This window comes from Planococcus citri, chromosome 4 (genome assembly GCF_950023065.1).
Source record: "Planococcus citri chromosome 4, ihPlaCitr1.1, whole genome shotgun sequence".
Taxonomy (NCBI): Eukaryota; Metazoa; Arthropoda; class Insecta; order Hemiptera; family Pseudococcidae; genus Planococcus; species Planococcus citri.
This window is the reverse complement of record NC_088680.1, coordinates 40,842,774-40,870,700: the sequence shown is the minus strand read 5'-3', so window position 1 is coordinate 40,870,700 and position 27,927 is coordinate 40,842,774. Positions and strand designations below refer to the sequence as shown.

The 27,927-nt window shown below is 35.0% G+C and overlaps 1 protein-coding gene and 1 long non-coding RNA gene across 2 annotated transcripts in view; one reads left to right on the top strand and one right to left on the bottom strand.

Annotated features, from left to right (window-relative positions):
• The window catches only part of kcc (solute carrier family 12 member kcc), a 650,839-nt gene that overhangs the window by 622,385 nt on the left and 527 nt on the right, over positions 1 to 27,927 (bottom strand). Inside the window, exon 2 of the mRNA XM_065363358.1 lies at positions 12,773 to 12,914. Coding sequence (XP_065219430.1) covers positions 12,773 to 12,914 — 142 coding nt within the window. The remainder of the gene's footprint in view (positions 1 to 12,772; positions 12,915 to 27,927) is intronic.
• On the top strand, positions 19,764 to 20,950 carry LOC135843283 (uncharacterized). The gene is made up of 3 exons (XR_010558295.1): positions 19,764 to 19,997; positions 20,163 to 20,215; positions 20,702 to 20,950. It is a non-coding gene; the product is annotated as an uncharacterized LOC135843283 (long non-coding RNA).

Sequence of the window (27,927 nt, the reverse complement as noted above, 5' to 3'; positions counted from 1 at the left end):
TTTTCAACTAGACCACCAACAATTTTCTTCAGCGGAACTATGTAGATACAAATTATGAATAGAAATACATGAAAATTCGTCATTGAAAAACATTAAACGTGAACGAAATTTCTCAGTTGTTATTTTAAAATACTCTTATAGTGTCACAATAGTTTCCCGATTCATAAAAATTAAAATTGTTTACCGTATCAAAAAACATAACTTTGAATGAAGAGATCGACCAAGTTTTCTTCCTGAAAATTACTCAACATCCCTTCAACTCTCCTTTCAATTCAAACACCTTCAATCAGAAATCTATGAATGCATGAAAATAGATAAAAACTGCAGAGATTGTTTAGTTTCTCCAACAAAGGAACTTTCAAAACCCGGCAACTTCAATAAATTAGGCTGAAATTTGGCTCTCCGAAAAAGCATGACAAGCAGAACTCAAAACCAATGCATCGAGCTGACGAAGTTGATTTTTCGATTTTTGGAGAACTTTTGAAAATGATGCCTAATATGCCTATTGGCACAATCAATTATCTTCATAAAGAGTAAGTGTTGAGATGAAAATCAAAATATCTGGAAGTATACCCTTAGTCGATCCCTCGAATCAATTGCAATCACTTTCGAGCCGATCAGCAGCTTCTAGCAGAAGTTGATTTTTCTTCAACAATTTCAAATCGCTTTCAAAGCATTAGGTACCTACAATCAACTTTGGCAGCTGAAAATTCAATTCTGTCTCAAGTTCGACTTCCCCATGCAATCATCAATGACGACAAAAATCCGAAAAGAGTGATTAGAAAAGTGTATTTTTTCAAAAGTTGACCACTTTCAAATTTTGGTGGAAACTCCAGATCGGGTTAAAAATTGAGTCAATTGTTTCTAGGGCTGACTTCAGCGAGTAGAAAAAATTTGAAACAATCAGAGAAAAATCGAGAACTTCGGAATTCTTTAAAAATTTGATGAAAATTACAACTTGCAAAAAAAAATTATGACATCTTTTCCAATCAGTCATTCCAGATGTCTGTTCTTCAACCTCATAATCAGTTTAGAAAGTCGCATTTACGACAGGAATGAATTTTCAGCTGCTAAGGTTGATTATACAAAGCTTCATGAGGCGATTTGAAAATGCTGAAGAAAAGTCAACTTCTGCTGGAGTGTCTAGATCGGTTCGAACGTGATGGTTATCGATTCGGAGAGGGAGGGGGTCACTTGAAAATATATTTACAATTTTTGCATAAATTATCATCTACTATTTTTGAAAATTTACAAAAAATTGATAAAAAAATCAATTCGACAGCTCAAAATTTACTTTCAAGACCTGGGTGTAATGCTTTCTCAGTGATCCAAATTTCAGCTCAATAGAAGTTGACAGGTTATAAAAATTCCTCTGTAAGAAAATGCGAATCCCTTTTCTAGGGTCTAGATTTTATCGAAGTATCAACAAATTCATTCTTCTAGCAAAATCTACCCAAAATGAAAGCATAACACAAAATTTCTGAGAAAAATTTTTTCAAAAATGGAAAAATCTTGGTGGATGCCACGAGCAACATTGTCGAATAAACAAAGTAGATAAATAGGCTTTGAAAAAAATTCTCAGTAATAGAAAGTAAATGTTTGGCCGTGTTCAACTGATTTGATAACTGAACAAGCTTTACACTTTGTTGTAGTGATTATTTTCTCGAGGCCAACAATGAGGAAGCTCACGAAACGTTGAAAATTTGTTTCTGACAATTTATTCCTTTTGAATGCCTGTTTAATTTTTGTTTTGATGAAAAATCATCGTACCAAAAAAAGACGATTTTCGATTTTCAAATTTTAATAATTTCATCTCTATTTTGAAGTACTATTCTAAATTTGAACGGAAACGAAATTCGTAATTTTGTAAATTCTGAATCAATTCTATTGTATTTTTTGAACTTTAGTTAATTTTAGATAGAATCGCACAAATTTTCAGAAATTTTCCAATTTTTGAATGGAGTTTTTTCTGAAAGATGTTTTTCAGTTTGATGATATTTTTGAGCTATCATTACAAGGTCGGTTTTTGAGAACTTTGAAAACGAATTATTAATAAATTTTTGAAAAATTCTTCGGAAACTTTTCCAATTTTTGTAGGTATATTTTTCACTAATTACCACAATCTTATGACGTCGTATATTTTTCCCAGACACTTCCTACGAACGATTTTCACTTAATTTTTCACATTTCGCTGAGAAACGGTCGACTACAAGACGACGAAAAACATTCCGCTCGCAAATTCTCGGTACCATCTAATTAATTAATGCGGACTTCTAACACCCCTACATTGTGGGCATTTTACCGCATAAATTCAACTAGCGAGGGAAAAAAGCACGAACGAATAAAATATCATTATTCTCGTTCTTTCTTGATAAAAACGCCGTGTCAACAAAGGTATAAAAAAAAGTAGAAAATTACCTAAAGAATATCGAATACGTACACGATGCGACGACGATGGTGGTATTTTTTCCCTCGACGACCACCACGCCTCCTATTGCAGAGAGAAAAAAAATGCCAACTTGGTCGGTCTCGCTGGCAAATCCGAAGAAGAAAGGTATACGTAGTACAACGACGATCAGAGATAATGAGAAGGAAGAGTAGATAGGAGGTTTTACATTAGTCGCAGGGGGAGCCAAAGGGATAAAAATTATTTCCTCGTTTTACGCATCCAGCACATACTCGGTCGACGATGATATACGGCTGGGATAATTAAATTGTTGCCGCAGCACCAACACCGGCGAGAGAAGATAACAACGAGCTGCACGGCGAGAAACAGAAACACAAAGAGAGAGAGATGGAATGAGACCGAGTGAGGAAAACACAGAACCATTCTGCGTTAAAAGTTGGCCCGGCTTTTGCCTTGTCAAACAGGCAATTGAAGTTGCAAGTCGAGGCGATAAATTGGATTAAAGCCGGCGATAAGGGCGAGGGGGTGGTACGACGAAGTGTCCGAAGTGACACACTGCTATATACGGCTCAATGGCTATACCCGAAAACCCACCAGTGTCACCTCTCAGCTCTTTAAGTTCTCTCGCATTCCGCTTCATTCCGTAGATATTGAATTAAAAGCAAGGTGGTAAGGCATTCCCAAGCTTTTTCATATCACTTTCTTTTAAAACTTGAAAAGCTCGCGGTATAAATGGATTTTGTTATCGCGTAGGTATTACGTGAAAAACGTCCAATATCGCAGTTAACTAACGTACGATAAGCGTACTTGCAGAGGGTCGTCGTAAAGGATAAATTGATGAAATTATTCAACATTTTGTGAAAAATTTGGTTTTCCATAAAATACTTATCGAGCAAGATTCGTTAAAAAATTACACGATTTCGGTCATTTTAGGAACCCCTCACATCTATTCTGATGAAAAAAAAATACAACTTTAGAACCCAAGCGCCTTCAATCCTAAATTCTCATCCTCACAGAAACATATGAATATTTACATTTACAATCAAGTACATAAGTATTATTAAAATGGTACATTAACGAGAAAATACTCACCATTTATTTCTTGATCATGATTATACCTGATCACACGCGAAATATCACAACACAACGACCGACAAATTCACGCGACCAAAACCACAAGAAGATGCCCGAACATCGCATCGAACGCCGAATAGAAATTTTTTTTAAAGATAAAAATTTGAAAATCCGAACCAAAAATAGCCGAACAGCAAACTCGAACAATCACGATAAAACGAAACGCAATTTATGGACGTTCACATTACACGAATTGCACTTCACGATTGTAACTGAAATCGGTTTGTCAGGAACGAACGAGCATGATTTTAAAAATACGTACGCACAAAAGAGTAGAAGACGATAAGGACTACGAAAAGTTCTCTCTCCACCGTAGAATTTCATTCGAGATAAGTTAACTCGAACATTGAAAACCTGTACAAGCTAGGACATGGAAAAGAATTGCTAAAAATGATCGTGGTTAGTTGATTACGGTCACAACTTGTGTTTCAAGTCAAACAATGCAATTTTCTGTAAGAAAATCGAAATTTAAAAACATCTATTTTCTCTGTTCAATTTCTTTAATCGGATTTTTTAGAAAGCCGGTGAAAACCGAGAGCTCGTACGACCGCCAAAAAATATTTCCAATTTGAAAATTTTAGAAATTCAGAAAACTGCAAAATGGCTCATTTTCAAGTTCAAAGACTCCCTCCCCCCCCAGAAAATTTAAAATCACTCGTACAATAAATGCCCTTTTTTCAATCAGAAGAATGCATTCAGTTTACGTAATATTAGACGCTTTACTGAGGCTAACTGGCTACACTAATGTCAGCCGGAATGTTTTTTTTCCAATAAACTTATTCCGCATATCACCAAAATCTATAACAACTAATCGAGTTATACTCGTATCAAAGTATACCTAAAGTAATTTTGCGAGAATTAGTGAATTACACGAAGTGTCGAATAACTACGTATGTAATACGCACTAAAATCACTGAAATTTTCTTTATAACTAATGAAAACTTCGCGAAAATCAAATAAAAAATCTATTCAAGTGCCATTCAAAGAGGAAAAAACTCTAAAAAACATTGCAAAAATTGAAAAAAAAACGTTTAAAGACGGCAGTAAAATTGAAAAAAATTTCGAAAAATTGATAAATCTAGCAAAAATTACGGTAAGTGTAATGAAAATGGTAAAAAAGTTACTGAAAATAATCAAAAAACTCTAACTTGCTTTAAAAACGATGTAAAAAATCGGGAATCGCTCCAAGATTCATCTTAGATGTGACCAAAAGACTGAAAATTTTCAAGCTAGGTACCTAACTACTCAGGAAACCATAAGGTACCTACTACCTAGATACCATTACTGATGAACTTACATGAAATCTCAATTGTTCGAAGAAAAAAATTAAGCATAATTATCATCTTGCTTCAAAATTATAGAACATGAATTTGTACTAAGAAAGGGGGGGGGGGATCGTAAATCATCAAGAAATGTATCGTGTATCGTGAGCCGAAAGTTGCATCAATTTTTAAATGACGACACCTCCTTCAGAATCATGATTTTTCATCCAGCCAATGTTGCTTTTCAAAAAATAACTCAGCGCACAATTTACATTAGAAAACACACCATCTACGAGTACGTAGCTAATGCTATCCAAATGAACATACGTACATATTTTGAAAAATCATCTCATGAGTTTACGTTGGAAGATTCTCCAACTATTTAAAGCTGTACATAGTTTTTAAAATACTCCAAATAAACGTCGATATTTGAAAATAATCATTTGCTGAGGTTTTAGGACATGCTTTACTATGTAGATTGGTTTTGATGAAGTCGAAGTGTACCTGTCAGGTCGGGTGACTGCGTTGTTAGCAGTTTAGGTGTCTCAATTTAAGCCATACAAAGCTCAAATGAGGGTGCCGAAAATTGCATACCTTCAACCCTACTGATCGCGAGAACTATTCAAAAATAAGTCATTTCAATTCCATTCATGAAATCACATTTGGGTTAGAAATGCATAAAAATCGTCCTCCAAGGCTTCAACTCTCAGAGAATTGAAAAAGGAAGAAAACATGCAGGTAGTATTTTTCAAAATGGGGTGATTTTATTCAAGCTCTTAACATAGATATTTTTTCTCGAAATATTCTGTTCAATGAACGTGCTAAAAATTCAAGACAATGTAAAACTACGTGCCCTTTTCGGTACTTCCAGTTTCTTTTTTCAATTTTTAAATTTTATTCGTGTTGGAAGCGTGTTGAACTAAGCTGCAGTCTTCAAAATGGTGAAAAAAGACCAAAATTTTATAAACCGAAAAAAATGTCATTTCTTTGCAGTTCCCACCAAACACTTCGAATCCCCATTTTACAATTCATTATTATTTTTGCGGCTGAGATTTCCATCCCTGATACGTATTTTCACTTTCAAGCGCGCAACGCTTTAGACAGTTAAAGTATGAAAAAGCATCTCAACCAAGCACTTTCGCAAATAAGAGGCGATACAAGAGAGAACAGAGACGAAAAAAGCACCCAAAAGACGAATAGCTTCTCGTCTTTAATCGCGCTCTTTCCCATCAAACGAACAACAAAGTATGTTTTACCTACAGTACACCGGAATAGATACGTAGATAAGTACAGAATACCTGCTGTGTTGTAGGCATATTTTTCTTTGGGCGAACGTATATATATAGTTGCAATTATCGATTGAGGTATACACAAGTCTGTATTCTATTTAAAAGGTGGTCGCAACGACCGCGTTTAAAAGCTTCGCACCCCTCGTAGCCGCCTTCGGCATACCTCGAGCTCAAGTACGAGTACACACACCGCGGTTCGTCGTGTCAACTTACTCGTAAGCACCGATACAGCTAAATTGATAAGAGGAGAACACCTTTGCCTCTTCCCTCATTATACCTACGTGTATAATAAATGATTTAGATAAACTTTCCGCGCCTTTACCAACCTTCGTTGAACCTCGAAACCATTAAATAAAGCGACGACGATGGTCAATTTTATGCCAAATGCCTCTCGCGTACATCGTGTATTCACCTGATGCCTACATTTTATACCTTTTTCTTCGTATACTACAGTATATACGAGTAAAATGGTCCAAAAATTTCACCTTGCGAACGAACGAACCAACGAACACATTAGCCAACAAAACATCCCTTTCCTTCCTTCCAGAACAAAAAAGAAAAAAACGAGAAGAGAAAAATCTGGCCATATTACTAAACACAAAACCCAACACAATGGGACTCTGGCTCCTCTTCAGCTCGCTCAAAATGTACAGTACGTATTAGGTACATTTGGCTCAACAATAACGACACCAGGACGCATAGGCAACCCGCAACGCACCAGTCCTGTTTCATTATCGTTATTTTAATTTTTCCAAACCGCGATATTTACACCACTACTCACCTCTAATCAAGATACCGGCTCGGTAAAGTGGAAACCAGGGGAAGAGAGGAAGAAACGGAGACCTTTTCGAGCTTTTATTTAATTTTTCTATTTTTCTTTTCGTTTGTCCGCAGAATAATTTACATGAGAAAGGGTCACTATGCTGGATGCCTTGACGGTGTTGAAAAAAAAAGGCTAGGTATAGTAAGTATTCAAATGTTCATACAATTTTCGCATGTAAAACACCAACGACGATGCTGTTTCTATCAATTTTTCGTTATTATAGCATTGGTCATTGTTTGCGAGGCAGCATAACAAGTAAGTATTTCCATTATGAAATCATGAACTATCTATTTTGCATATACGTTCGTATTACATTTGGCATAAATTTTTCTAATGAACCCCAGTTTCATTCAGTTTCGGTCCCTTTATTTTCCCAAATTTCTAAATGAGAGCAGAACTCGATTTTAACCACACCGAATCTCGTATCGAGTGGTATCCATTGGACCAAAAAGTGATACAGATACGTGCTATTCATACAGAATGTTTCGGCAGAAAGGAAAATCCATTCACCAGGAATGTAAGCAGTCCTTTCCAGGTTTTCGTGTAATTACGAGGTTGGGATCAGGAGTTTGTTCGCAAGGATAAAACAATTATTTCAATTTTATTAAAATTTCCAATTTTAGTCATATGAAAAACAGAGATTTACGATACAATGAAGAATGGAAATCAAAAATTCAACCTATCAGAGAGATGAATCCTTACATCAGATGAAAAAAAATCTCTAAAATGTTTCTTTTGCACAGCTTTTTAGGCACCAACCAGAAGTAATGAATGCAAGCATATAAATTCAACTGCACTAACTGCAGAAATTCTATGAAATGTTCATTCAAATACAAACGTACATGTGAAATATGAACAGTATTACTTGCTGGAATGTTGATCAGGGCAAAGACAGAGCCAAGTTGAGAGTTTGTATAGAACGAAGTGAAACCTTACAAATCGTCAACGATAATGAAATGTTACATAACAACATTATCTTATGAATGTAGGAAGCAAAAAGTCAATATTTTCGTCCAAATTATCACGCCGATAGAAAATCAACCATTCAGTTATAGAATACCTATATGAGAAAATTCAAGTCAAAGTTTGAAACAATTCAATTTTTTACGACGACATATCAGGAGAAAAATCAAATTTCGCTAGAAGATTCAGATCGGCTCGAAAATGGCGGCGATCGAATCCGGAGGTCGATTTTCGTACGTAAACCGATTTTCATCTACATAATTATAATTATATTTTTAAAAATCGCGAACTGTTACACCCCAAATTTAAAAGAAAATCTCACAAGTTCGTAGAACATCTGAAGAAACTCCCATAGCCAAAAAATTAGCAATTAAAGGAAATAAAGAGGGTGAGTTATGGTATTTCAAAGTTGTGTAACATTGAATTTTCAAAAAATATATATATATATATATGAATTCAATGGAAAATATAGCTATTAACTCGCCACCATGTCACCCCGGATTTTTGCTCAATACTGGAAAAATTAACATTCAGTTGAAAATGTCGTTAACTAATCAATGAATGTATTTTAAAACTGTATGATTCGTCAAATGTTTTTTCAGTTAATTTACTTTTTGTTTTTTGTGTTCTTTTTCATTTTAGCTTTTGCTGATGTTGATACTTCAACTTTCAAAATTTTCAATGAAATGAAAATATGAATGTAAATATAAAATGAACTCCATCCAAATAATGTAATAGCTGCAGCAGTTGTCAGATGGAAAGTAATTTGTAATGTATGAGGAGAGGGGAGGGGCTAGACACTCTTGTAGGTTGACGTAGTAGCGAGTTTTACACACACAAGTGTTACTAGCAGATTTCAATCGCAACTCCAATTCTTGAAGGGTATTTAATATGTATGAAGATGTACCCAGCTTTACCCATCATACAAGTTGACATGATAGTGGGTTATTGGCGATTTTCGGAGGAGAGGGATGATTAACCCCCGCAGTGTAGCACGCGGATTTCAATCGCAACCCCATTTCGAGGGGGTACATGCAGAGCAATCCACCATGAAAAAATCAGGGGCTCAAGTTGTCATGGTGGCGAGTTATTGGCGATTTTCAAGGGTGGGGGATGATTCCACCCTGTATAGTATTCAACACACTGTTTTCAACGACAACTCGAGCAATATTCACCATTAGAAAATTGATCGCTCAAGTTGACATGGTGGCGAGATATCGACCATTTTCCGGGGGGGGGGGGGTGATTTACCTCTATAGTGCTACTCGCGGATTGCAACTACACCGCCATTTCTCAAGGGAGTATACAAAGAGGTATCCACCATGAAAAAAACTGGTTGCTCAAGTTGACATGGTGGCAAGATGTCGACAATTTACGGGGGTGAGGGGATGATTATTCACTGCTATATTGTTACATGTAGATTTCAACTTGACAGCCATTTCTCGAGGAAGTATTATCAAGAGGTACATATATGTACAATATTTAAAAAACAAAAAAATACAGCTGATAAAGCTGACATGGTGGCGAGTTATTAGCTATTCTCCATTGAATTTATCATTTTTTTCAAATTTGAAAATTGAATACTTTCAAACTTTGAAATACCATGACTCATCCCCTTAATTCACTTAAGCAGCGGATTTTTCGGCTCTGTGTGTCAAAAAATGTCGATTAAGAATGTAACCGTTCGTGTAGTTTCCTTGTAAGATCCGCAATTTTCAGACATTCCGATATTTTTTTTAATAATTTGAACCATTAGTGCAATTTTGCATCCACCACTTAGACTACGTCTTATTTCCGATACAATAATTCTAAATTCGTGAATTCATTCGTTTTAGACAATATTTAGTGTGTGTTAATTTTTTACATTTTTTCAAATGAATCTGACTGAGGTATAGTTAAGGACGAATGAATGTTATGTTCAGATTTCATTTTCCACTTCTATTGCAGTCTTATTACATTATATTATTCAGACTTGAAATTTATTCGTCGAGCTTGTTCAACTTTTATACTTTATTATTTTAAAACAATGGCACCTGATAAACTCGAAGAAAAAATTAATCGGGAAAAAGAATAAAAGAAACAAAACTATACCATCGAACAAAAATGTATTCGAAAAGTTTTATGAAGTAAGGGTAAGGTGCCCGAATGTCGACCAGTACCCTAAATCCGACCACAAGCCTATCTCGCCCACTAATGCCTTGAAAATTCGGAAAAAAAATATTTTCGTATGTATTTTTCACAGAAAAAACGATTAAGACCAAAATCACAACCCAAAAGCCAAAACTCGCGAAAATATAGCTAAAAAACGAAATTCAAAAAGTCAAAATTAACTTTTCCCGCAACTTCAATCGCCTGTTGCGCAAATGTGTGATTTCTCGTGAAAAAAGTTTTAATTATTTTTTAAAGTACAAAGTTCGACGAATAAAAGCTGATAATTATTTTTTGGATAAATTACAGGCAAGTTTGAAAAGTTTCCCATCAAATTTAATTTTATAGGGTGTCCTAATTCCGACCACCAATGATTTGGCTGTATACTTAAAATTTTTATTTTCCTGGATTTTCGAAAAAAACGTCAAAACGTAATAAATGGTGTGCTGATGCAATGAACAAAGCTGTAAAAGCTGTAAGAAACTGAGAATGTGGGTATCTAAAGGCGTCCAAACAATTTTCAAGTGTTTTAAATGGGGACATGAGATTTGTGATACGACGTCAGAAAAATGTAAAAAAAATTGAATATTTGTTCCCCTTTTGCTTAAATAATTAATTTCCTTTCTATTGGTGTCATTTTAATTCATAATCAACGATGTTGAGGTATTATTTACCTTCTTTTTTTCAATTTTTTTGGGGTGGTCGGAATTAGGACACCATTTTTGCAATTTTCAATTTTCTCACTTTTTGGAAAAAACGCCATGAAAAATCAGCGGGGGGGTTTTAGGTTTAGTGACTTTAGGGCATTAAACTAGAGGCATGTGGCTATCATTTGAGCCATTGTGCGCGAACCTAGGTCAATTACAGGTCTTTTTATTCCAAAAATAAACTAGGTGGTCGACATTCGGGCACCTTACCCTTAAGTATTAATTTGTGAATAAAAAAATCAAATCCTTTCCAGTCATCGCGACTAAATAATATAATCATTACGCGAAAATTAAAACGCAAAAATACCGAAGAAAAGTTCCATTCGAATGGAAAAATAACAATCGTTAAACCAATTATATTTCACAGTATCCTTTCTATGGAACCCCTTTTTTTTGTGCTGATTTTTTTGAAAAAAAAGAAAAGCTCGAAAACGGGAAGGTGTTCGAAAACTTTTCACGTTGCAAAAAAAAAATGTGTTTTGCAAACGTGAAACCAATTCCTATACAGAGACTAGAAGTGTATTCGACTTTTTATTGTATGTACAGTCGAAGGAAGGAGGAAAAGTGTGAAAAGCTTGAAAGCAACACTTACTTCAATGCAATGGCCACAAATATGTACGTTTTATGTTCTCAACACCGAGCTCCTTTAAAATAAAGTTCGTATGAAAATTTCCAATGATTTTTTAAATTTTTGAGTAACAAAGGACTCAACACTCAATATCTGTTACGGAGTAGCTCTCAGTCATACTTAGATGCAATAAATGCACAGCGATGACTGACACTGCGATACGTCTTTTATTTTAAAACTGGCCAAGCGATCTAGAATTTTCAAGTAACAAGGACTCGACCAACATTCAATCATAAGAGTAAGGAATCTTCCATTGTTTTTGCTAGAAACACTACTGATCTGTTATGGACTATATCCCAATCATAGATGCAATGCAAGCTGTCAGTTTCAAGTTTAGTTCCCACGATGAAATTTCAATTTTTAAAATGTTCAAAAATCGCTACCCCGAATGCTCAAGTTTTTCCCACGGTATCGTCGTGGGAAAATTCTGACCCACGTGCGCTTGCACAAGGGACTTCTTACATTTTCCCAGTCAACTAAATTCTTCATATCTTCATATTACGTCTTTCAAGGATTATTCAAATTTTCATCAGAAGTAAAAATTTGAATAATCTTTGAAAGTTATAATACGAAAAATTTAATTGAAAGGGAAAATAAAACATATCCCTTGGTCAAGCGCGTGGATCAAAATTTCCCCACGATAACACCGTGGGAAAAACCTGAGCGTCGGGGTAGCAGTTCTTGAAAATTTCAAAATTCAAAATTCTACTAGGTACAGATACTTGAACTCAAAACTGGAAGCTATAATTTTAATGGTGTGGTACTTGATTCAAGGGCTACCACTGAGACCACTTTCCATCTAAATTCCAAATCCCTGTGAGACACGTCAATATATTCAATTTCCCAACCAGATTAATTTTCTCAACATCGATCGAGTACGAAACACAATAACAACAAATTTGTGCAAAAGGGACGAAACATTGGGAATTTGCAAACAACCGAAACATTATCGACCATCATCACCGGGTAGTTCAATTGGAAAATTATCCGGTGAAATTTCCCAGCAAATTTCAACATACTCCCATACCAGCGTTTGATCATCACTGGATACTCCAACCTGACTTACTACATATTTATACACCTCAAGTGTAAATCAATTTGCCAACTTTCAAACAGTAAAAAATTTATTCAATACGTCGATTATCATCATTGTAATTCAATTTCACCCCCAAAAAAGTCGACTTGACTCATTTCATAGGGGTATGTGGGAGGGGGGGGGGTGAGTTCTTGGAATTGTTTCTCTGCTTCGATTCAACTACATATACCTAATCATTTTGGGACCATTATCAATCACTTACGATGAAAAGGAAATCGCATCAAATCAAAACACAATAATTATTACACTTCGATCCACCTCGATCGAGAATTTTCAAACCATAAAACAAAAACTGGATTATTTGTAAAATCCTACCTTCGTAACGAGGTCCGTTGAGCTCCTTCATTTCCAGCAAACTCGAAGTGACGGTTTTCCCTTCGCCATCGTCGTCATCGGTCGATTCATGGTACATATTCTTGGCTTCAGCTTTGGATATCTTGAAGCGATCCATCGCGCACTATAAAAAACCAACCCCGCACAAAAAAAGCTAATAAATAAGTAAACGCAAGATATACCGAAAAATTAATATTAATTTAGCTATTTTAACAAGCATACGCAAATTACGCAAAATAATAATTAAACGAAACTCGTGTAATCGAACGAAATTTCAACACGACGAGCTGCACGTTGCACGTCTCCTTCCACGATCCAAGTTACAACCAAACAAAAGTGAATTTTTACGATCGAGTCTAACAAAATAAGACTACTATACTCTTCACCAAACACGCGACACAATTAAAAAAAGCACATGGTTTTTTGTAAGTACGAGTATGCTACATAAAACCGACTACACCACAAACGTCTCCGGCAAACGCATCGTATTGCGTAAATTAATCAACTCGAATGACGAGGAAGAAATGAAATTGAAATTATTACGAATGCAACGAAACCAACTAATGCTCAACAAAATAATGTAAAAAAAAAAACTGAAGAGAATCTAGCTTAATAATAGCTAAATGTACACAACTCGAAACTCTGCACGAATAAACACAGACAACGACGAACTACGAAATATTATGTTGCGACGAGAAACCAGCCAATACCATACACAAAACTACAGATAAGCCAACACGAACGTCGAAGCAATAATTTCGATACTGTGGTATTATTTTCATGCTTCGAACGGCAACCACGACGATGAGGGCATAATCGTCAACAATGCACTCTACTGGCTGATAACGAGACAGCGTTCAGGTTCAGGACGACGCGACGCGCAGCGACCTGACGACTCGACTCGACGCAAATTTTACCATCATCGTCGCTCCGGCATCCGGCACCCGGCACAACTACTAGTTGCATGCCTTGTTACGACTTGCGTCTGTTTGCTCGTCTTTTCTTGTTTCACTCTTGATTTTTCGTGAAAATGGCAAACGAAGCACAGTACTAGATATCTACTTGCAAACTACGTTACGTTTTTCTACGAATATTATTTCAGAATCAGGAGTACCTAATACGAAATAATCGTCTCAATCTCTCAATTCTAAAAAAATTGCATACGAGTCACGACAGATACCCAGTAGGTGGGTAGTTCTATCAATTTTACACAATTTTGCAGTATGTTTCCTCGCCAAAAAAAAATTGTTTTGAGAATTTTTTTTTGGTTGGAATGGTTAATATATACACTCGAGACTTCATTGATAGTGTTGTGCCCAATTCATATCTCTCAGGGGAGGGGGGGAGAGCCATTTGAAAATGTGCGACTTTTCTGCAAATTTCGAATCAAAACTGGTGTTTTTTGAGCGAACTGATCACCTACAAAATTAAGAAAAGTGTTTCAGTATTCAAATAATTTTTAAATTGAGAATATACCATCAATTTTAAGGATTTCTAGGTGAAAATTTTTCCGGCTTGGTCAAAAAAGTATAAATTCCATGACGAAGGAAAAAACGTCATTCCCCATGACGCATGACGGTGGATAAAACTTCATTAAGTAGGGATAATATAAATGTAAAATTGTTTAAATTCGTATTTTTTAGTGTAAGTAGTATCAGTACTCACCACATAATAATTTTTCAACATTTCTCAGTTTTTCTCTGTTTGTGTATGGCAGAGCTGAGAAACCATGACGAAAGAAGCGGCAAAAGATAAATAACCATATTTTCATGGAATCACGTTTACATACTGCATAGCGGTGTTCGGATTCAGTATTTCATCAGTGGACAAGATTTGGTGAACTGCCTAAACAGTTTTTCCATTTTCAAACACCAAAATTTGTAAATAGTGAGCCGTTGGGAATGCACTGAAAATTAACCACGCCGAGGGAACAAAAACTCGAAGACAGAGGTTTGAGGTCACTCCACAGCATATAGGTGTCACTGAAGTGAATTGTGTTCATACTGTAATTTGCGTGTAGTTTTCAGGAATAAAAAAACGAATGTCAAAATTGCAGAACATCACCACTCTTTGCTAACCAGCTATGTAACTATTTAAAAACGAGATGTGAGACAGCCATGACGATGGAACATTTGATCATATAAGGGGGTCTGCGGCCCAGGGCGAGGGGGTTGCATTCATTGTAGTGCGTGGAAATGTTAGATGGTGACAACTTTTATTGACAAAACCATTCACCATTACTTTCCATGTGCATACTGTAAGTGAAATTTTACACGGACACAAAAAGTGTAAAATTGGTAGAACTACCCAGGTCTAGGTACCAAAGAAATACGAACCAAATACTGACTCTTCGATTTTTTTACGAATTGAAAAGGGTTGACAAGATTGTTAGGGGAAGCAGGGTGTCTTGACAAAATTTCAAAATAGAAAAACAGGACTTTGGCCGAACATTTTTCTTAAACTCTTGGGATTTTTTGAGAGGGGGGGGAGGCAAACGTTAGAAGTGTCCTAACCGACACAGACATTTTAGAACTGGACAAACGAGAATCGATGGAGGACCTGAAAATACACCAACAGCAAAAATTTCAGGAGCTGAAATTCATTATTCGAATTCGGGCGAATTTTCAAAAAATTAAATTTGGGCCGAAAATGGGAGGATAAAAAAATAATATCACAAAATTGCCCTAAAATAAAACTGAAATTAGATTTATATGGTGACCAACCAACAGGAAACAGGTAGGACTTCCCAAGTCGATTTGTGATTGTATCGAACCGTGATGGAGCCTCCAGCAGATTTTCGGATTCTCAAATTTTTGAAACAACGTTTTGAGTACGGTGAAAATGAAATTAATTCAGTACTTGTTAAATCGTATTCATCATCATAGCGACCCTTTCAATCGATTTAGGCACATGCCATCAAAATCTTTTCGTTCGAGTTCAAATCTAAAATTTTCTCCACAGATTATTTTTGGAAGAAAAAATCATCGCGTCTTTTGCGAACTCGCAAACAAGGAAGTGAAATTCGGTTTGCACTCTATAATACCTTACCGATCTCTCGAGTTGATCAGCGATGGTTACGAGCTTCCAGCGGATTTCTTTTGGAGAAAATTCTCAATTTGAGCCGGCACAAAATGATTTAGAAAATATGTGCTTGTGCCTAAATCGATCGAAAAAGTTCAGAAGATTGGATGTGATGAATTTCATTTCCTCGTTTTTTCGGAAACTGGAATTGGAAAATCCTATAAATTCGCTGGAGGCTCCATAACGGTTTGAAACCAGACACAGTGAGTCGAAAGTGAGGCACCGATCAAATTCCAGATTTCTAGGTCAACTTGATGGCATTTCGATTTTTTTCTCTATTTTTGACCCAAAATTTGAATTTTTGAAAATTCGAAAAAATTTGAAAAATGACTTTCAGCTCGTGAAATTTTGGCTGTTGGTGCATTTTGAGGTCCTTTATCGATTCCCTTTTGTTCGACTGAAAAATGTTTGTGCCAGCTGGGATACTTTTTTTATCAGAATAATCAACCCTTTGTAATCTAAAAAGCACTTCGGAAGTTCGGAATTAGAAGATTCGTGGTATTTTATACGAAAAAATGAGCATTTATGAAAGGATCGCGTTTTCTGGCTGAAAATCTTCAATAAAGGTTCCCAACAATAACACATCATTGCCCTTCAAATCTGAAAACAGGGGAATTTCTTCTATCTTACTTGAGAAATAGGTATACTCATTCCAAGTTTCAAGGACTGAATTTTCTTTTTCTTTTTTTACAATCTTGGCAAACTTTGAAATAAGTACCTATGCATGTATTCATAAAAATTTGATCGAATCGAATTCACCTTGGAATCTTATTTTCGATTCTTCGAAATTACTAGAGGCAGGTTCGAGTCATCACGGTACCTCAGAAGGTTTCTGAATTCATAGACTTGGAAAAATGTACCCTAAAATGATCCCAATAAAATTTGAGCCACCCCTATATACAAACACAAGATTAATTACAAACGCGACTATTTTTTCATCAATTTAGGAACAGTTTTCCAAAATTCATATATCCTTCTCCAACAATTAGGAAATTTGAAAACAAAACAGAAAAGAAAAAAATACGTCTTGATTCCAACGAGCAGAAATGAATGTTATCAAGGCTGCTTATAAGGATTAAATGATACACCAGCCACCAGCCTTTCATCACGAACTGCCATGAAGAAAAAGGTTTTATAATTAGGCCACGGATGTGCTTTTACATGCAGTAAACTATCATTTTTTACTTACATAGTTTACTTTACATATAAAGTAAAATGTAGGTAATGTAAATAAAATATGTAAGTAAAGTAAACTACTAATTGTAAACTACATTCAATTATTTCCTTCCGATTACTGTAAGGGCACATCCCTGACTGAAAGTCGCTATTCGCTATTTCGCTAAGAAATTAATTGAGTATTCATTTGTCATGTCATTTCATTTCATTTCTGTCATCTGTCACGTTGCATTCGTGCGTTTCAAAATCATAAGTAGGTAAGGAATTAGGTTTATTTTTATATGTACTTTGGTCAAATATAAAATTGTTATCTCTTTGATGTTGCACAGGCCACACCACACCACAAGACATTTGATTAAAAATTGTTTGAAATAATATTCGTTTGCTCAAATCAGTACCGGTGCAAGGATTCTTTCTTGGAGAGGGATATGTGTAATTGGGTCCATACCAAGTAATTTTGTCATCCGATTTTAAGGGGGGGAATCAAATAAATAAGTATGTCATTTATGCATGTATAAGCCCATTTCGGCTATAGTGTCTTACTTGACTACCGCGTTTTTTCACCGCAGTCACTAGAGTTTACACAAAAATCATCATTATTACCTATTTGATGATTATTTGTATTTCAGAATGGAAAATAAATAGTGTACAAATATAAGTATTAAGTACCTATAATGTGGGCTCGAGAAGAAGTCAAAAAAGATAAACATGTGTCCAAGTAAAATTGAAGGAAGAACATAAAATATTTTGAAGAAGTTCCAACTTCCAAGTTAGTTTCTACAATTTTAGAACAAGCTAGACACATTGGTTTGTAATCGGCATCCATCCCAGTGAAACAAGAGCGCAAAATTGCTTAAAAAATTACTACTTTGCACCATTGCAATTTTTCCAAAAAAAAAAACTAGACTCTTGAGGGGGGGGGGGAGATTTTCACCGTAATCCCACCACATCACTCGTAAAAATCGCTAATTCACTTTACACACAATAAAAAATACTTGATTTTCTTTGTAGCGTTTCAATTTACCCAGCTACTGTGCGCACCCAATAGTCCACTTTTACAGACTCGATCATTTTCAATAAATTCGAGCAGCACGTCCAGTTGGCGCTTAATCTTCAAATGAAGAAAAAAAACACTCAACACTATACCACAGGGCTGGTGACTGAAACGATCGTTTTGTTCCGTTCGGTTCATGAACAAATCACTTCGCATTTTTACTGTTCTGTTCCGTTTTGTTCATCATTTTTCTGTTCCGTTCTGTTTTGTTCTATTCCGTTCCGTTCCATTTTAACAGGGAGGGGGGGTATCCCACCTGGCAGAAAATTTTTTGAACTAGACAAAGCTAGATCAAATCTTTGAATTAACATGCAAAATTTGACACGATCAAAAATTCTGAAAATTTCAAGAACTGAAGTGAAGGGTCTGATGGAAAAGGGGTCTCCTCGGCCGAAGGCCTTTTTTCCGCACTTCGGTGATTTGAGTTTCTTGAAGTCTTAGCTACCTTAGGTGTGAGTTTCAGTTCATGATTTTGTTCCTAGAGCAAGCTATGTACATGATGTTTCATTCATATCTCTTTGTGAATAAAACATCTTAATCGGCGTTCCGACATACGGTAGGTAGTGTTACAGTTTCATAAAAATTGATCTGGAGGCGAAAGGAAGCATCCTACAAAAATTTCAAGTTAACAAAGGTGTAGAGAATTAAATTTCCAATCGACATAATGTCGTTAGTTTTTTCTAAAATGCTTAGTTTTTGATTTAATCACGTTAAAAGATGAAGTTAATGAAAATCAAAATCAACTTAGAAAAGAAGGGCCTCCGACGCGAGTTTTTAAATCTCATTTTTTTTCTCGAAGATGTGAATAAATTATTTTGGCAGGTGATGGTCAATACTTGTTGCTGACACTTCAAATAAAAAAAAACACCTGCCTCAAATCAATACGTTGAGTAGTTATTAATTGGCAACAAAAGTAAAACTTTAAACGTGTTTTTCTCAAACCTATGTTTTTCCAAGGGAGCCCTTCTTCCACCAGGCCCTTCAAGTGCATTTTTTGTTTCTCATTTTTTGAGAATTTTTTAAACTCAAATTTGGTCCCAAAATGAGAAAAAAAATCAAAATTTTACAAAATTCATCTAGAAAACCAAAATTTGGAATGTGCTATAGGTAATCTTGTCCTGCCGAATCAATTGAAAATGATTTTCAGCCATTTTCAGCAATTCTCAATTCTGCATTTTCTGCAACCTTCCAGCAGATTTTTGACCTTTTGAGAATCGAAATTTCCAATAAATTTTACCAAATGAAGTTGGAATTTGGAAAGCTGAAATTCACACTATCCCCCCATTGCAACCTGCTGAGTTTGGCTGATACTGTAGGTAATTTGTTCTGTTCTGTTCTGTTCCGTTCCATTTTTTTTTCTGTTTTGTTCTGTTCTATTATGTTCAAGAGCACTTCGTTATCATATTTGTTCTGTTCTGGTTTTGTTCATTTTTTTCTATTCCGTTCTCAATAAGATTTTTTCCTGATTTCTTTATTATTCCGTTCCACCAGCCCTGCTATACCAGTTCAATAACCCGATGCTCGATTAGTTAGGTACCTATTTCAAAAACAGTCCAAATGGATTTTCATTTTCCAAAAGGCAAAAATGAAAATTTATTCAAGTACTCACGTCCGAATGCCAATCCCACCCAACATCTATAAACTAAGAGAGGTTGTCTCATTTTAGAAGATAGGTAAAAAAATTTTCAATCGCCCATCGACTCGCGTGACGTCACTGGAGGAAAGAAAATAAGTAGGTATTGTTTGTTTACATAATTTTGCACTGTGATAATGGAGTTGAGCTGTGTTGATTAAATTTTTACGAATCATTTTTTCAAAAATCCGTTGCATTTAATTAATTAATATATTTAATCGAAGAAGAAATGAATTGAAGCAGAAGAAGAAACATTCTATTTGGTACGTAACATCGATTCGGCTTAATTATATTCATACTGTAACATTCCGAGCAGTTGTTTATAATGAGATTGAGATCTGATTTTTTTCATTGGATATTTTCTGCTTCAAATTATTATTATTGAACGTGATGTAAATTGTTAACTGAACTGTTTTCTTTCGTTTCAGTTCCATTCGTTCGTTCTGCTGAACTGCTGCTGAAGATGCGGGAGTTTCTTTGGGTAAGTGTAAGCTGTGTAAGTTGACTGATAACACAGTATCTCTTTCTAGCTCTCTTTTAAGACAATTTTATTAAGTTTTTGCAGCTCACTTTTCAAGTCATGTTCAAAATCTGTCTCTAAAATTGAACGGGCTGGGGGCTGGGTTGTAATGACACTATCATGATTCACATTACATTTTTATTGCTGCTTACCTGATTCTAAATTGATTTTTATCTAATCAATTACATTTCTGGATCCAAATGTTGCTTAATGTCTCATCTTTGGGAAATTTGTGAAAACTTAGATCTGTGTTTTTTCCCTAATTGTTGGTACAATTCCGTACGTAGATTTGTAGAAAGTGGTGACTGATTTTCATAATATTTCAGTATTTTCAGTAAAAGATGGAAATGCTTTTTCGTGATGTGATTTATTTCATTATTTGATATTATCTTGAACAACACTAAATAAATATTCTGAACCTGATGATGTTTTTTTGCTTTGTTTCAGTGATGCAGTGTGATCGGCAGTATCAAAGTGTACAGATAAACTGATAAAAGACTAATAGATACAGAAATATAATATCATCAATCATATCCTTTTTCTTTTTCTTTTCTTCAGAGTTCAGTGATTCGTTGGTTATTAATATTTATTTTTCGTTCAACTTTTTGTATCTTCTGTGTTTTTGCAAAAGTATCTTTATTTCTGTATTTGAAATTGAATTCCTGATTTTTGCTAATAAATGGATGAATATTGAAATGAACTATTTAATTATTAATCATAATCTCATTCTGTAGGATTTTTCTAACAGATGAATTGCGTTTTTCGAGAGAAAAAAAAACCAAAAAGATCGCTGAGGTTCTCTTTTTTTTCATTAGCTGTGTGTATAATAATTTGCACCTTGAAGTAGCAAGTTTTGAACGGTAATTGCTTAGTTTTCGAATGAAAAACCACGCTGCAGAGAATAAAATTATGGACATTATTAATTTTTAAAATACTAGTGTATCCACTAAAAATGTTGTGCATTTTTGATTCCAATCCAAATGTCTATAGTGCACAGCATGTTTTTACTTCTTCAAACTTTGAAAACTTTTTATTGTTAGAAGCTAGGGCTTCTAATGATAGACCATATTAAAGAGCACAAAATTCTGAACACTTTGGATTTTTAAAATACGTAGGTGTTCACTGAAAATTTCGATTAATTTCAATTTAAATTGAACACTTGGTGAAACTTCACGAATAAAAATGCTCGTAAAATCGTCATTATTCCACGAAATTCAATAATTTTTACACCAATCGATAGAAAATTTGAATATCTTGAAATTAAGTTCTATTAAAATTTTACCCAAACCCCTTCGTTTGTCCAAAAAATCGAAAAAACCACGAAATATGGGCTATTACCGCTTCAGTAAGAAGTTGGCTTCCTCCAGTGACGTCACGCGCCGCGGTGCGGAAAAGCGGGGACTGTTCCCAGGCGCCAACGCCGGATACGGGTTATGAGACAACCTCTCTTAGTTTATAGATGTTGAATCCCACCCCATCGCCTCAATAGACGATACTAGGAAAAAATGGCGGACAGCTTTTATTGGTTCTTATCAGTAAAAAAGAGGCCAATTTCGAGCCGATGTCGCTTCTTATCAGTGAATTGCGGGCCAAATATCCTGAAAAAGTACTACTTTTTGCTTTTTTTTCCGCGGTTAAGGGTATTCTTTACACTATTATCAGTAAGTGCGGTTTCTGGTTGCATACCAGTTTTTCCTTAACATGTATGTTTACGTTTGATGATTCAACTCGCGAACGACCAAAAATCACGAACTGCAGAGGTGCATTTCTTTTTTCTATTCATTCACAGTTAGACAATGGTGCATACTACACAACCCACTTTTAACAATACCAACCCTCTTCACCCCACACTTGCACAGTTTTTTAAATGGTCTCAGCTTCGTGTTGTGCAGTATAGTATAGGTTAGTGTGATACATTCAAGAATGACTTTTACAGGTACTGTACACCCTACCCCTACCCTGCTGTGTATTTTTATACCTATATTTATTTCTCTCAAACTGTCTTTTTTTTCTGGCAAGTCGCATGCGGCTGTGGTTGCACTCACAGGGTTATTTTAACCTACAGTAAGTAAGAATACAGTAAGCTGAATTAGAAAGAAGAGAGGACATACTCATGTGAAATATTGCATTTTCGAGAGTGATTCTGATGGGATTTTTCGGACTGGTCTTGAAAAAAATGATTAAAAATTCCCCTTCGTAAGAATTTTCTGCAGAACCAATTTTCTGATTGAAATTTTTTCCCCATTTTCCACCATTTTTGAGGGTGAGAATGAACTTTCTCGGTCAATTGAACACCCTTCAAAGAAAATTATTCCTGTGCTGCACGTTTTTTTTTCTTCAAGTAAGGAGCTTAGCACTCACTCTCAGAGAATTATGCTCAAAGTTTAAATGTACAACTTTCATCTATTCTTTTTTTCGTAGGATGCTTGGTTGATCTAGAAAAAAATATTTCTGTCAAAAAAGGTGAAAAAATAAGAAAAATTTTCAACCAAAAATTGATTTACAGAAAATTGTTACATGATGGAAAAAATTAGCTCCATTTTTTTTTAAAATCAGAAAACAGCATTTCAAAAGCTACGAGTACAAAGGTCCATCTCTGATATTTATAGTAGATAGGTAAATGATCGTTCAGTTGACAAGTCAAAATTGAGCATTCTATATTTTTCCAAAAGTATTTGAAAAGTGAAAAGCGAAACCTCTCATAGAAAAATCAACCATAGTACATGAATATCAATAGGTACTAAGAGATTTAATGCTATTTGATCAAAATGTTTTTCAATTTCTGGGTCAATATTCTTTTTTATAAAAAATGGGGCTAATGATGTTATGAGCATAATGTTCACTGCGCAAATGCGCGCATTTGCTCCAAATATTTTTGAGCAAATACGCGAAATATGCGCAAGGAAAGAAGCATGTGACATATTAAATTCAAAATACTCGCCAGAGGTCACTATTACCGAATAAACCAATAAGAACACTATCAACTTGAACCTTTTTTTTTCATTCCATAACAATTTCTTGGTCAAGAAGAATGAATTTCGATTTTATTTGATTCTCACAGATTAAAATATTTGAAAAAGATGTTCTTCAGAAAATTCTTCTTTCTCCCTTTTTTTTATGATGTCCTGTTTGTTTGACACTTTGTACTCGCTTTTTTTTATTTTTAAATCGATGGAACAAAAACTTTGAGACTCCCTCTTCTGAAAAATATTGCGGTATTTTTGGGAAAATGATTTTTTTTTCATATTTTAAATCAAAAATGTTTCCCATTTATCCTTCCCTTATTTTTAAAATTTGAGTTTCTAAACATTGTCTCTCAAGTGGACTGGTGATTCTGAAAAATATTAAGTAAGGTATTATTGGGGAAATGACTTGTTTTTCCATATTTTAAATCAATAATTTTTAAATTTCTTCATGATTCTTCCCTTATTTTGGAAGTTTTAATTTCGAAAAATTTTCTCTTGAGTGATGATGATTTTGGGGGAAAAGATCTAAACATTTAAATATTTGAATTGAAAAAAAAATCGAAATTGTGGCAAAATTTTGTAAATGAAAGTTAAGTATGGATCCTTAATTTGGTCACGAAAATTGTTTATGAAAATGTGACGCAGAACACAGCCAGCGATGCACACCATTTGAAATGGTACCATGTTACAAAGTCAATTTAAAAAAATTTTAAATTTGCGAAAAAATTCGATTTTTTGATTTAAAACATGAAAAAAAGTTTTGATAGGTGAAGTTGACCCATTTGACACCTATTTTTACGTATCTGTTTTTCATGAAATCCGTCAGAAAGAGGTCAAAATAAGACAACTGAATAAATTTAAACTTTTTTTAGGTATGTTTGAAATTGAAAATTGAATATTTTCGAATTTTGATTTTTTGTGAGGAGTTCATTTCATCGAGTGAAAGGGGTTTTTCAACTTTTTCAGCAGATACGTAAAAATAGGGGTCAAATGGGTCAACTTCACCTATCAAAACTTTTTTTCATGTTTTAAAACAAAAAATCATATTTTCTCGCAAACTTTCAATTTTTTTTAAATCGACTTCACGACATAATGCCATTAGAATTTTTTGATATGTTGTTCAGCATGAAAAGTTGTCCATAGGCCTATCATATTTTTTTCAGAATTTTTGAGAGTCGGAACGATATGAAAAGTACGTTTTGAAATTTTTCAAGCTAATTTTTCGTACGAAAAAAAGTGGCAACGCTGATTTTCATGATATCACCAAAAAGCCTTTCAAAACCACTAACTATTGGAAAAAGTTCCCTTTTGGTAGGTATCGCAGTTCTCAAGTAATCCACTGCTGAAATGGATGATATTTCAAGTTCACTGAAAACGTTGACAGCAGCCCCTGCCTGCCTTTAAAAATGGGCTAGACGGCTGCGATTTGCGCCATTGGTCATCCCTTCGGAAGGGCTTTCCATAGGAAAAATGTCAAAAAAATCGCCGAACCCCCCTACCACTTCTTGGTCCAATTGACGTGGAATGACCCACCAGCTTTGTGGTCTATTGCAAATGAATGTTCTTTTTAGACATGCCAATTTTCCTCAAAGAGAAGGAATTTGTCAAAATATGCACCTAGATTTTATAATTTTTTTTTCCACCACTACCTCTACCTCAAACCAAAACATCGAAAGATGTGCCTTACTTTCTGAAACTGGGGAAATATTTTGGAATTCAGTTGTGTCAGTTTTTTTGCCAATTTCATAAACTCGAAAAAAATGTTAGAAGTTTTAGGCAATATTTCATTTAATTATAGGACATTCAGAAACTAGTACTCAAATAATAATAATTTCAACTTACTGATGAAAAAAAATTGTTTTACCAAGAAGTAGAGTAATTATTAGTCAATTACATATCAGAAAAATTTCCTGGCTAAAATTGGAGTATTTGAAAAGAAAATCAAACAAGCCCATTGGTTGAAGTGAGAACTTGAGTTTTTAAAAATTGATAATTCAAGAAGTAAAAAAAATTATTTTTGACGGTCAGAAAAGTCTATTTTTCAACATTTGATATTTAAAAGAAATTTGAACAAAAATGTTCAGAAAACACCAACTTGGAAAAAACAAACTTCATAGGTAAACCTACCTATGTATAGTTAGGTACCGATTCATAAAAAAGAATATCTTTCTATAGGTATTATTTTTAATTGATTACCTCGAATTTTTATGATTTTCACTTTTTCAAAAAATTTCCAGAAATTTTATTTTGGAAAGAGAATCGAGAATCCTCAAAATCGCCCTCGTTTCGCTCGGGAAAAAACTTCTGAAATTGCATATTCAAGAAGTAAAACAAAATTTTGACAATAGGAAACAGAAATAAAACATTGTCAACTTTTTGCAACGTAGACTGTTGAGGGAATGTTTTTAAAATTTTTCTCCATTTTTTATTTTTTGAAAAAGAAAAATGGGTATCCATAATTCCTTATTTTTCTCCAAATTTTACCATCCATCAAGTTTTCCGCTGTTAGGCGACCAGTAATCTCAGAAGTAAAACCGGTTTAATACGGTAAATCTGCGAAGAACGAAACTACCCTTCCTCAAAACGTCAAACACCCACACACACCCTCTACATTTTTTAGGCTGAACTGTAGCATGGAATGTTACATGTCCCGCCACCCGCTTCCGTCTATCAGAGTACTGAACTTTCACACCTGATTACTCCGTAAGTTTCAACTTTTTGAAATTTTTTTTTTCACAGTATGGTTCAAAAAAATGAGATCTAGCCGAGTACGTCGCCACATTTTTGATATAACCCTTCAGTTGCCTGCTTGGCTGTTCGCAACTTACCATACTTTCGAACAGAGTTGGCGCGATTCGAATCGCGTGAAAGAATCGAGAAAGAATCCGATTCTCACGATTCGAATCGGATTCGAATCGCGGTTCCCCAAGTCAAAAGAATCGGAAAATGCAGGAATCCGATTCCCTTTTATAGAGAATCGCACCTCCTCGATTCCCTGCGATTCCTTGCAGATGTTTTTCACCTGTTAAAACAGTAAAATGTACTATTTTTAATGCCTTTTAAGTCATGCATTTGCATTTTGTAATTTGGGACTGATGACATTTTTTTAAAGGTCGGCTGTTGTATGAAAATATCGCGAATCAGTGATTCTATAGAGTGAAGGAATCGTGCAACGTAAGAATCGGATCCTCTTTAATGGAGAATCGCGCCTTCTCGATTCCCTGCGATTCCCTGCTCACAGCAACAAACTAAAGAATAGAACATGCAAAATGAGCATACACCAAGTTGGGGAAATTACTCATTTCATTTCAGATTCATTTGTGAAGTCCTGAAGTTGAAAAAAAAATAGTATTTGGGAATCGGAATCGGAGGGAATCGAGAACCGCTAAAGAATCGGATTCAGAACCGGATTCGCTTTGTGAAAGAATCGAGACTGGAGAATCGCGATTCTCCCAAGTATGAGAATCGTAATTCAGGAATCCGATTCTGACGAACCGAGGAATCGCGCCAACTCTGCTTTCGAAGCTTTTTTGAGAAAAATAAATTGATAATTGCAAAAAATCGCCACGTAATCGGCTAGACAAAGGCATTAACATCATTTTAAAACAAATCCCAATAAAATCGGTTGAAAATTCACGGAGTAATCAGGTGCATAAGTTGGGCATTTTTCTCGAACTGAACTACTGATAACTCGTCGTAAAGAATACCCTTAAATATAATTTTAGATTAAAATGCAGCAAAACTGAAGTATTTTCGACGGAGAATTCATTTTTTCTGGTCAGTTTTCTAAAATTTCACATATTCAAAGAGAATTCTTCGAAAAGTGCCACTTTTACGCGATATTTGGCCCACAATTGATGAAAAATGTACTGATAAGACCAAATCCGCCATGTTGTGACGTCAGTCTAGTATCGTCTATTTAAATGTCTAACATTTTAGGTTGGCAATGCCGAACGCGAAGTCAACCGAAGTCAACGAACGTAACACATGTTACCAACCTATCGACGACAAATGGATTTTTGTTTCCGTATAAAAATTGCCAAACACATGCGAATTTGAAGGCGGGAAATGGGAAAACCTTTTGTCTTTCGTACGGCACTAAGAGTGGAGGGAAATATTACACGATAAACGATTAGAGAGACATCCAAGATGGAGTCATTGTCATTTCATTATTACATACTTATTAACAGAAAAACAGAGTTCTGAAATGAAAAATTACACTACTTTACACAACTTCCAGTGATTCAGCAGTCATTGTCCACTTCAAGCAAGCAATCGAACTAGTCCTTTTTCGCCATCAGGCACCAATTACTCAATGTTGTAATATCAATGTTTCTACTTTTTCATTTTTCAACACCGACTGAAAAGTGATACTTCAAACCCAAAGCGAGCTGATGTGGATTGTGGTGTACTATAATGTAGTAGTCAGGTAAATAAGATAGGTACATGATACAGGGTGCCCAGAAATATCGAGCACCCGTAAAAAAGTTTTCTACTAAAATACTTTGGTTGGTCACAGTGAATGATAATAATGATAGCACATGACTGGTTGTTGGACTGGAGAGATAACATTTCACCAATCATATGCATCTATTTCACGTTGCCAACCTATATTTTTAATGAAAAACTTTCTTTGGAGTGCTCGATTTCTGGGCACCTTGTACAGGGTGGACAGAAATATCGGGTACCCCTAAGAAAGTTTTTCAT